Below are 11,587 nucleotides of genomic sequence, written 5' to 3'. Positions count from 1 at the left end.
TAACTTTTCTTAGTTATTCTTTTTCCCAGTTTTAGGATTCTTACATATTTAATGCAATATAGTATAGTTTTTCATCATCATCATCATCATCATCATCATCATCATCATCATCATCATCATCATCATCATCATCATCATCATCATCATCATCATCATCATCATCATCATCTATTACAATGTTTTAAAAATAATTTAAAAGTATAAACCATACTTAATTTCAGGATAATAAATAATTATAATTCAAATTATCATAATTATAACTATATTATTAATATTTATTTTTATTATCATAATAATAATAATAATTTATTAAATAATTAAATATAATTATAATTATATAATAATTATTAATTTATAAATTAGTAATTAACAATAAAATTGTAGTGAAATTTTAAATTATAAAATTTATTCAATTAAAAATCAAGTAAATATAATGATAATAATAATAATAATCTTATTTATTATTATATTATTATATATTATGATGTATAATCCATATTTAAACTATCCATCGTAATAATAAATAAAATAATATAATTATTATCATTTGTAATTAATAATTTATTAAATAATATGTATTATTATTTTTTATAAATAAAAAATGATAAGTATATTTTTAGTTTAGTGTTTAAATCAAATATATACTTTCAAATCTTGATATTTTCCAAACACGGGAAAGTAAAATTATTAGAAATCATATTCCCGGGATTCATTTTCCCATGATTCATTTTCCTTGCCAACTTTACTTTCCCGCCAACCATACACATAATATTTCACGAGACAAAAAAGTCAAACGAATTATCGTCCCTCAATGTTCTAGTGTAGATTACAATTACTATAATGTCACGGATATACTTTTTCAAAGAATATTAAATCACGAGAAATCAGAATGTTTTTCTCGTAGAAGAAGGGTAACATACCAAAATGAAAAAACACTCACGATAATTAGCACTACATCAAAAGAAGCGAAAATTTAAGTATCCATCAAACAATAAAGTAAATTAAGATGATTAGTGTTCATTTATTAATTTATTAGTAATACCCAAATAGATTTCAATGAACCATGCCATTTACACCTTATGCTCCATAGACAGATCTCCAAATTCCACTTGCCATACTTTGTGCTTCTTTGGGGGTCAAGTTACAACTATTTCCAACATCGATAGCCATTACGTTGAAGAAACAATCACTGCGAACATAATGAGTAAGTGTAAAGCTACATGGATGTATTGTTTCGTCGTATGGAGCATCTGGTCCTGCACATATGGCTTCACGAGTCACATCAAAACAATCTTTAGGCAAGTTCTTATAGCAATCAGGTGTTGGCGGGGTATATGGGGGCACAATGGGATAGCAATCACCACATACCAATATAATTACAAGGAATGTCACCATCTTCATTATGGATTTCAACTTCATTATCAATCTTTTCTTTTCACAATTTTTGTTCTCTTCAACTATACTTTTTTATTAGTCTTTATATAGGTACACTGTTTTAGATGGATCGGTTACTAAACTAATGTTGGAACATAAATTTTTATCTGTTACTAATGTTGAAAAATCAAATATGCATTTAATTGTGCTAGTAGTCAAGACAAAACGATTTGAATCGTTACAATTAACACACACTAAAAATAATACTTTAAACCATACACGTAATATTGTCATGAATACACAAATAATATGACCAACCAACTATTTACCATAACAATTTTGTGGATATAAAGGATTATCTATCTCTTGAAATGTACTTCGATCGTAGAACCAATCACCAATAGCTTTTTGTATGGTCTGCATCACACCAAATGATTATTATTAGTGTATTATATAACAAGAATTAACACATCAAAATACTATATATATATATCGAGTAATACTCTTACTTTGTTGTGAAGTACTGGCGTGGATATCCAATTATATGTTGAATAGAAATGAAAATGAAGATAGCACGAATCCAAAAATACCCCTCTGCTCGAAGAGTTACCGAGCTTCATTAATGTCTTCTTGAAAATACGTCCATCAAACAAAAGTAAATTTAAGTATCCATCAAACAATAAAGTAAATTAAGATGATTAGTGTTGATTTATTAATTTAGTAGTAAAAGTTTGGTGGTAAATAGATTTGAATGAGTCATGCCATTTACACCTTATTTAGATAGTAAAAGTTTGGTGGTGCAGAGCAGTCATGTATCGCCAGGTCCATCATAGACATATCTCCAAATTGCACTTGCCATAGCTTGTGCTTCTTTGGGGTCAAGTTACAACTATTTCCAACATCGATAGCCATTACGTTGAAGAAACAATCACTGCGAACATAATGAGTAAGTGTAAAGCTACATGGATGTATTGTTTCGTCGTATGGAGCATCTGGTCCTGCACATATGGCTTCACGAGTCACATCAAAACAATCTTTAGGCAAGTTCTTATAGCAATCAGGTGTTGGCGGGGTATATGGGGGCACAATGGGATAGCAATCACCACATACCAATATAATTACAAGGAATGTCACCATCTTCATTATGGATTTCAACTTCATTATCAATCTTTTCTTTTCACAATTTTTGTTCTCTTCAACTATACTTTTTTATTAGTCTTTATATAGATACACTGTTTTAGATGGATCGGTTACTAAACTAATGTTGGAACATAAATTTTTATCTGTTACTAATGTGGAAAAATTAAATATGCATTTAATTGTGCTAGTAGTCAAGACAAAATGATTTGAATCGTTACAATTAACACACTAAAAATAATACTTTAAACCATACACGTAATATTGTCATGAATACACAAATAATATGACCAACCAACTATTTACCATAACAATTTTGTGGATATAAAGGATTATCTATCTCTTCAAATGTACCTCGATCATAGAACCAATCACCAATAGCTTTTTGTATGGCCTGCATCACACCAAATGATTATTATTAGTGTATTAATATAACAAGACTTATCACATCAAAATACTATATATATATATATATATATATATATATATATATAGAGATGTATTCATTTCATTTTCCTATATTTCCTCCTTTTTCCTTCTTAATATCAGCCATTAGATTAGAGAAATGGACGGTCAAGATCAACATTGGGTAATTAATCCCGTGTTGCATTATTTGTCCTATTTTGTGCATTATGAGGGTACAATAGTAATCTAATAATGGCTGGAAACCGCTACGAATAATGCACCACATGGTCACGAGTAATGCATATAATTGCCTATATAATGCACAATATGTGAACTGCAATGTATACGAACAAGATGTGCTGTGTTATGATGTTTGACGCACGTTTCTTGTTTCCCCTAAGGGTTTAATAAGCTTAGGGGCTAGGGTATAGTACGTAGACATGTATGTAATATTCACATGGTAACGAGTAATGGATATAATTGACTATATAATGCACAATTTGTGAACTGCAATGCGTACGAACAAGATGTGCTGTGTTATGATGTTTGACACACGTTTCTTGTTTCCCCTAAGGGTTTAATAAGCTTAGGGGCTAGGGTATAGTACGTACGCATTAATAACAAATTATAAAACGATACGAATAATTCACCAAATTGTCACGAGTAATGGATGTTATTAACTATATAATGCACAATATGTGAACTGCAATGCATACGAATAAGATGTACCATGTTATGATGTTTGACACACGTTTCTTGTTTCCCCTAAGGGTTTAATAAGCTTAGGGGCTAGGGTATAATACGTAGACATTACTAAATGCACGTATGTAATCTTCAATCCGTTGATTAACCCATATACACAATACCTCTAATAATGCATAATATACTGAGATAATGACAATTAACAGCTACATAATGCACTACCTAAACCAAATAATGCACATACGTATATTCCAATAACAACAATTTGTTAGTAATGTCTACGTACTATACCCTAGCCCCTAAGCTTATTAAACCCTTAGGGGAAACAAGAAACGTGTGTCAAATATCATAACATGTTACATCTTATTCGTATGCATTGCAGTTCACATATTGTGCATTATATAGTTAATAACATCCATTACTCATGACAATTTGATGAATTATTCGTATCGTTTTATAATTTGTTATTAATGCGTACGTACTATACCCTAGCCCCTAAGCTTATTAAACCCTTAGGGGAAACAAGAAACGTGTGTCAAACATCATAACACAGCACATCTTGTTCGTATGCATTGCAGTTCACAAATTGTGCATTATATAGTCAATTATATCCATTACTCGTTACCATGTGAAGATTACATACGTGTCTACGTACTATACCCTAGCCCCTATGCTTATTAAACCCTTAGGGGAAACAAGAAACGTGTGTCCAAACATCATAACATGGTACATCTTATTCGTATGCATTGCAGTTCACATATTGTGCATTATATAGTCAATTATATGCATTACTCGTGACCATGTGGTGCATTATTCGCAGATACCAAAATGTGGCAGTTACTTTTCCGTCAAATATCAATAATAACCCTGTAATGCATACAACCACCTTCTATAATGCAACACGGAACCAGTTTTATAGAATCAATCTGATCCGTTGATGCCTTAGATCTAACGCGTAATATTAAGAAGGAAAAAGGATCTAAGATGTGAAAAGGAGAATAACGCTCCCCTATATATATATATATATATATATATATATATATGGGTGTGATAAACTACAAACCATCTATAATACAAACTATACAAACTTTAATCCTACTCATTTAATACAATTAATCAACGGTTAATATAATAGATTTTTCTAATGTCAACATTTCCTACAAATCTGTACACTCCGTTGACATCGAACAATCAGAATCGTACACCCCCGTTGACAGAATTTGTACACCATGTTGACATCAGCCCCCGTTGGAAGAATTTGTACACTCCGTTGACATCACCCCTCCGTTGACATCAGCCCCTGTTGACATAAGCCCCCATTGACAGAATTTGTACACTGCGTTGACATCAGTTTGTATAGTTTGTATTATAGAGAGTTTGTATTTGATCACACCTCTATATATATATATATAGGGGAGCGTTATTCTCCTATTCATCCCTTAGATCTTTTATTCTTCTTAATATGAGCCGTTAGATCTCATTCATCAACGGTTCAGATGATTTGCATTATTACACTACAATGGTGCATTATTAGTCGGTGTGCATTATTCAGCTGAAAATCTGCATTATTACACTATAATGGTGCATTATTAGTCGGTGTGCATTATTCAATGGAAAATCTGCATTATTAAATGACACGTGGCACTAATCTAACCGTCGGATGATAAAATCGTGGGGCTGAGATCAAGAAGGAAAAAAGGAGAAAATATGCAAAAAGGAAATGAATACATCCATATATATATATATATATATATATATATATATATATATATATATATAGGTACTGACCACTTGATGAAATTTGGAGGGAAGTGGAGTAAATGGCCGATACTACTGGAAGGATTCCTCTTTGGATAATAGGTACTGTAACTGGTATTCTTGTGATCGGTTTAGTAGGCATTTTCTTTTATGGTTCATATTCCGGATTAGGTTCATCCCTGTAGTAATCGGATGAATGGAGTTGTGACATGAAAGCGTAGGAACTCAACGGGATTCCCTTCTTTAGTTTGTCTGATTCGAGGGGAAAGGGCCCGTTGGGTTCTTAAGAATCAGAGTCTTTTTTTGTCTAAATGACAAAGTGGATTTCTTTTTCTGCTGGTTCAAAAAACTCCATTCTATTTTTTCTGATGATGCTTTTGAAAAATGAACTTCATTGGTTGATTCAGAACACCTCTTCCTTGATCTTGATAGTATCTATGGGTACTTTCCAAGTTAGAACAAAGGGGGAATCACTCAATTTCCTGGATTCTAATTCTATTTTATATATAGAATTATTCTATATTTTTTATTTCTGCAGATTCTATTTCTGTAGATCAGATCTCGCACAAATACTTTCGATACTCTTTCTTACCCTACTTATCCCTATATTTTTTAGATTTGAGTATCTCAATGGTTTGTCCACTACTTTATATATTTTATTATACGTAATAAATCGAAAAAAAAGTAAAGTTACGATACATCTGGAAAAACGAAAACAAGACTAGGAGTTTTTGACAAACAGATTACTCTTTCGACACAAGAAGGGGGGTTTGGAAAATTCCTTTTCTTGTGTCGAAGACTAGGAAGACAAAACAAATAATGCCTCCTAGAATTATCCCTGACTGTTTATGTCTCTAGCATAAACAAATATTTTCCTTCTTGATCTCATCCCTATATATATATATATATATATATATATATATATATATATATATATATATATATAGGGATGTATTCATTTCCTTTTTGCATATTTTCTCCTTTTTCCTTCTTGATCTCAGCCCACGATTTTATCATCCGACGGTTAGATTAGTGCCACGTGTCATTTAATAATGCAGATTTTCCATTGAATAATGCACACCGACTAATAATGCACCATTATAGTGTAATAATGCAGATTTTCAGCTGAATAATGCACACCGACTAATAATGCACCATTGTAGTGTAATAATGCAGATCATCTGAACCGTTGATGAATGAGATCTAACAGCTCATATTAAGAAGAATAAAAGATCTAAGGGATGAATAGGAGAATAACGCTCCCATATATATATATATATATATATATATATATATATATATATAGGGTTTTGATCCATGCAAAACCATTCTTAAAACAAAAATGCAGAACCAAGCATATAAAAGTCATTTTTAGGTCATTGTAAGCTTATTTTTACGTCATTATAGTAAGGATGACATGAAATGATCTTAACATGACCTCAAACCCAAAGTTTATAATATGACCTAAAACTGCTTTACAATGACCCTCCGTGTTTTTGTTTAATTATTGACCATTGGATTGTCAAATCTCATGGTCAGGATTTGGTCTGGATTTTGTATTGAGATCAAGTTTTGTATTGATCATTTTCCTATATATATATATATATATATAGGGTCCTGTTAGATTGAGATTTTTTGGCTTAATTGAGAATTGAGATGCAATCTCAGCCACTCATTAACAATTTTCATGCGATGTCAACAACGTTTAGTTTATGTCAACAAGGGGGTATTTTTGTCATTTCAGTTCTAAACTCTTTGAATTATGGTCAAAACCCTCTCGAACATTTACATTCATTTCTCTCCCAATTACTCTTATACAATTCTGCAAATCTTCAATTACTCTTATACAATTCAAATCTTCAAAAATCAATCAAACATTGTTATTCATCTCCTAACCCGCAACAGCCGTTTCTTCAGCGATCTGCTCTTCGATTTCGAGCAATCCCCACCGGCGGAATCCTCCCCTTCAGCAGCCGCCGAAATCCAGCGGCTCACCACGTAGTACAGCAGCACCACCGCCCCCACCACCGTTGCCATTGTCGTGGCTGCCATCGAAGCTCCGGTCTGACCAAATCAACAACCAAATAATTGTTCACCCTTTAATCACTACGCGTTTTATGCAAAACATGCAAAACACATAGATTCGGAGAGTATGCTATAATTCGTCGCATAATCTGTTGATCGATTAATTGAATTTTGCAAGTGTGAGTAGAATTGGGGAAAAGGGGTTCAACAATCTACAGTCGATCACTGAAGCTTTAACGCAACTGCATAATGACGTAATTAGCCTTCCATTAAACAACAATTATTTTTCGGTGTTGCTTTATGATTTCATCCACGTAACTAAGCCTAATAATCTACTAGTTGCATTCAATTGCAGGGTTGAATGAATATCAAATAATATATTATTCATTTCTTTCACTATGTGAATAATAAAATATGGAATAATTTTGATGGATGTGATAATTTATTAGGATTAGTATTGTCATTTGAGGTTAAGTGTGATTTGCGTTGGATATATAAAGCAAACATGGACAAAATAAGAAGTGAATAAAAAGTGGTTTTAATGTTTGATGTTAACTTATTTGTTGGATGGGTTTTAAAGTAACTATTGTGGTTTCTGACTTTTGAACTTAGCAACGTGTAATATGTATCAAATGTCAATCAGTTCAACAACTTCTAATGAATGTCAACAACTCGTATTCAAATGTCAACAACGCAAAAACAATTTTTATAATTAAAAAACAACTCTTTTTTCTTATTTTCTTTATTTGGCACAAGTTCTGAAATCATGATTATACAATATATGTCAATAGAATGCACATCAATTGTCAACAACTTATAGAAAAATGTCAACATCTTGTATATCAAATGTCAACGGCTTGTCAACAACTTGTATATAATGTCAACAACTCAAAAACAATTCTTGTAATTAAAAAATACTAACAACTATTTTATTTATTTTTTTATTTGAACAAGTTCTGGCATCATGATCATACAATACATGTCAATAGCCTGCATATCAAATGTCAACAACTTATAGTAAAAAATGTCAACAGCTAGTCAACAACAAATCTATAACTTTCCAACAATCCCACATTTCCGAATCAAAAGCAAAATCGGTCAATTTCACAGCCATGAAGCTTGAATCAGAGAGATATGAAGCAACAACTACTCTTGGCGCTCAAATTCGTCACTCTAAGCAGCGCGTACATGTTCACGCGCTCCCGAACTCCGGCGCACAAGCTCCTTCCTCTTAAGTGAAAATTTGTTTTGACCTTTCAAAATTTAAGCACTCGGTTCCATATACAATGTACTCTGAGGCCTTAATATGATATCCTTCTCAATGAGCTTTTCAAGCAACTTCACACCTCTATCATATTGACCAGCCTTGCATCAGTTTTCAATCAGAACACCGTAATGCCCTGCTTCCGTTATACTCAGCTTAATCATCAACTGTAACACATCAACTGCAACATCAAAATCACCCACCTTGCATTAGCCAAGCATCAATTTCATGAAAATCGAGTTATCCTTAGGTGGAATGTGCTACTCCACCATCTCCCTCAACAAAGCCCGAGCCTCAAACATCTTCTCTGCATCACACAGGCCCGACAACAAGGTTGAATAGGTTACAACATTCAGCTTAATCATATATCCTCTCATCTCCTCCACCAACCTTTATGCATCATCCACCCTCTCCACTGCAACACACCCTTCGATCAAAGTCGTATACGTAATCACAGTAGGCCCAATGTTCCTACCTTTCATCTCCACAAACGTCGGCCGCCGCCGCCTACGAGATGCCCGTGCTCCCCGACGACTCCGAGACAATCCATAAATTCTTCAAAGCCAATTTCTGTGAGATTTTATTAGATGCTACTAATTCAAAGCCATGAGAGACTTAATTAATGTAGCATTCAAGCATCAAACATCAAGCAAAATTTCATTTTTCATTTATTTAAGGGAGGAAATTTGGAATTAATACCTGCCACAATAATCTACAAATTTAGACAGAAAAGCTATTTGCTAGAAGAAGCTACAAAGCATCAGCTTCTTTACCCCTAAACCTGTCCAAGCAAAACAATTTCAATTCAATCCATAGTAAAACATTAGTTCTTAGACACACACACAATCACACTAAAATGTTAACAACTCTATTAAAATGTCAACAACTAAAAAATAACACTTATAATTCACATATCAATAGCCAGAATATCAAATGTCAACAACTCTATTAAAATCTCAACAACTAAAAAATAACACTTATAATTCACATATCAATAGCCATAATATCAAATGTCAACAGCTCTATTAAAATGTCAACAACTAAAAAATAACACTTATAATTCACATATCAATAGCCATAATATCAAATGTCAACAACTCGTATTAAATTGTCAACAACTAAAAAATAACACTTATAATCGAAATTATCGAAATTATGTGAATCAAAATTATGACGAGAGATATAATCGAAATTATGTGAATCAATACACAAGACATTATCCAAATTATTCAAAGCTTGCAGCAGAAAAATAGCTTACTGACTCTACATAAAGGAATTAATTAATCTAAAATACTTTATAAAAAAAACTCAAAAGTAATCGGCTGATCGAGTGACCTTTATTGTCCCAATTAGTGAGAATTAGCAGCACCAATTTGATGCCATGCGTTTCCGGAGACGACACCGGTGATGCTACTAGATTTTCCGCACCCTCAGTCTCAGGAGCCAGCGACGGACTTCTGCTCAGAAAATCTTCATTTCGGTTGAGCTCCGCTGCAGTAGACGGATCCATCCAGTCCGAATATGAATCAGCTGCACCGTCGAAGGCCTCCGGAGCTGGTGCCGGACTCTCGGGTTTCTCCTTGTGCGCCGGCGACGGTGCCAGAGAAGGAACTATGTGAGATTTACTCTTACCGAAAATCCTATGAATTGGATCCAGAGAAAGAGCTATGTGATCTTCCTTTAGCAGAAACCCTAGGAATTGGGGCTGGAGAAGGGGCTAAAGCAGCGACAGTTTTTTACTCAAATTACCATTTTGACCTTTTTTAATTAATTAATCCTAAAATATTTTTGATGTGGCAAATTCTGGACCACTCATTTAATAAAAATGAGTGGCTAATAATGCATCTCAATTAGAATAAAAAATCTCAATTGATCACAACCCTATATATATATATATATATATATATATATATATATATATATCGAGTAATACTCTTACTTTGTTGTGAAGTACTGGTGCGGATATCCAATTATATGTTGAATAGAATTGCAGATGAAGATAGCACGAATCCAAAAATACCCCTCTGCTCGAAGAGTTACCGAGCTTCATTAATGTCTTCTTGAAAATAGGTCCAAAATCTGAATATATGAATGCTAATGATGAGAAATTAACATTTTATTTCACAATTTCATAATGAAAAACAATTTAGTTAAAATTACCCTTTATGATTCCTATTTCTGTAGCATTGCACTGTTCCAGGCTTTTTGAACAATTTTCCCATTGCATTCGATCCAGACCAGGAACAGTTAATATGAAGTTGGTTTTAATCTGCAACATGTTAAATTGAATATAGATAAATAAATAAAAAAAATGTGTGCTTAAGCTAAATGGCAAGCAAGGTACATCAAGAATGATAATAATATGAATAATAGCTACAACTCTTTATACAACAATATGATGCATGCAAATGTATTATTGAGTAAACGATATAAACTCCTCTTATATATTTTACCTGGTATGAATCAAAAGCTGCTTCAAGTATAAAGAGTGGAGTGGCAACATCTTCAACCAAATACTCAGCGAAGAGACACTACAAATTAATTTCATTAAAATGTGATTATCATTGTGTAGTACTTACTGTATAAAGGAAAATGATTTAAACAAAATATAATCATCTCACCAAATTGGGGTCCCTCTTAGACGTGCATGATCTAGGCATTAATGATCTAAGTCCCTGTGCAAAAAATTAGTACTACAAATTAATTTATTGTACTTATATGAAAACTTAATTGCTAAGAATAATACATTTGCTGCAATCACTTGAGCAAAATGGCTTTCTGATTGCTTTGCCAATTCACCTTCCCTGTTAGGAAATTAATTAGGTATGTAATCTATATGTATTGCGTATATATATGTATATAAGAAAAGAGTTTAAATTTGAATTTACCCTCGTATAAAAAAACCACTATCCGATATACACT

General features: G+C 32.6%; 1 protein-coding gene across 1 annotated transcript; it reads right to left on the bottom strand.

Annotated features, from left to right (window-relative positions):
• Positions 1–1,077: 1,077 nt before the first annotated feature.
• Positions 1,078–11,325, bottom strand: LOC121762278 (pectin acetylesterase 8-like). The gene is made up of 6 exons (XM_042158100.1): positions 11,287–11,325; positions 11,119–11,196; positions 10,826–10,934; positions 10,605–10,744; positions 1,704–1,791; positions 1,078–1,256 (listed from the first exon to the last, which is right to left on the bottom strand). The coding sequence occupies exons 1-6, from the start codon at positions 11,323–11,325 to the stop codon at positions 1,078–1,080; spliced, it is 633 nt and encodes a 210-aa protein (XP_042014034.1).
• Between the last annotated feature and the right edge of the window lie 262 nt (positions 11,326–11,587).

This window comes from Salvia splendens, chromosome 13, assembly GCF_004379255.2.
Source record: "Salvia splendens isolate huo1 chromosome 13, SspV2, whole genome shotgun sequence".
Classification (NCBI taxonomy): domain Eukaryota; kingdom Viridiplantae; phylum Streptophyta; class Magnoliopsida; order Lamiales; family Lamiaceae; genus Salvia; species Salvia splendens.
Note: the sequence above shows the minus strand (reverse complement) of the source record. Positions and strands in the feature narration are given on the sequence as shown.

Bases quoted from the DNA above. Each gene is read 5' to 3' on its own strand.
- LOC121762278 (XM_042158100.1), bottom strand. From the start codon at position 11,325: ATGCCTAGATCATGCACGTCTAAGAGGGACCCCAATTTG. The intron at 10,745-10,825 runs GTAATTTTAACT...TCATATATTCAG, and splicing joins AGAAATAGGAATCATAAAGG to ATTTTGGACCTATTTTCAAG. The intron at 1,257-1,703 runs GTAAATAGTTGG...CCATATGTGCAG, and splicing joins ATATCCACAAAATTGTTATG to GACCAGATGCTCCATACGAC.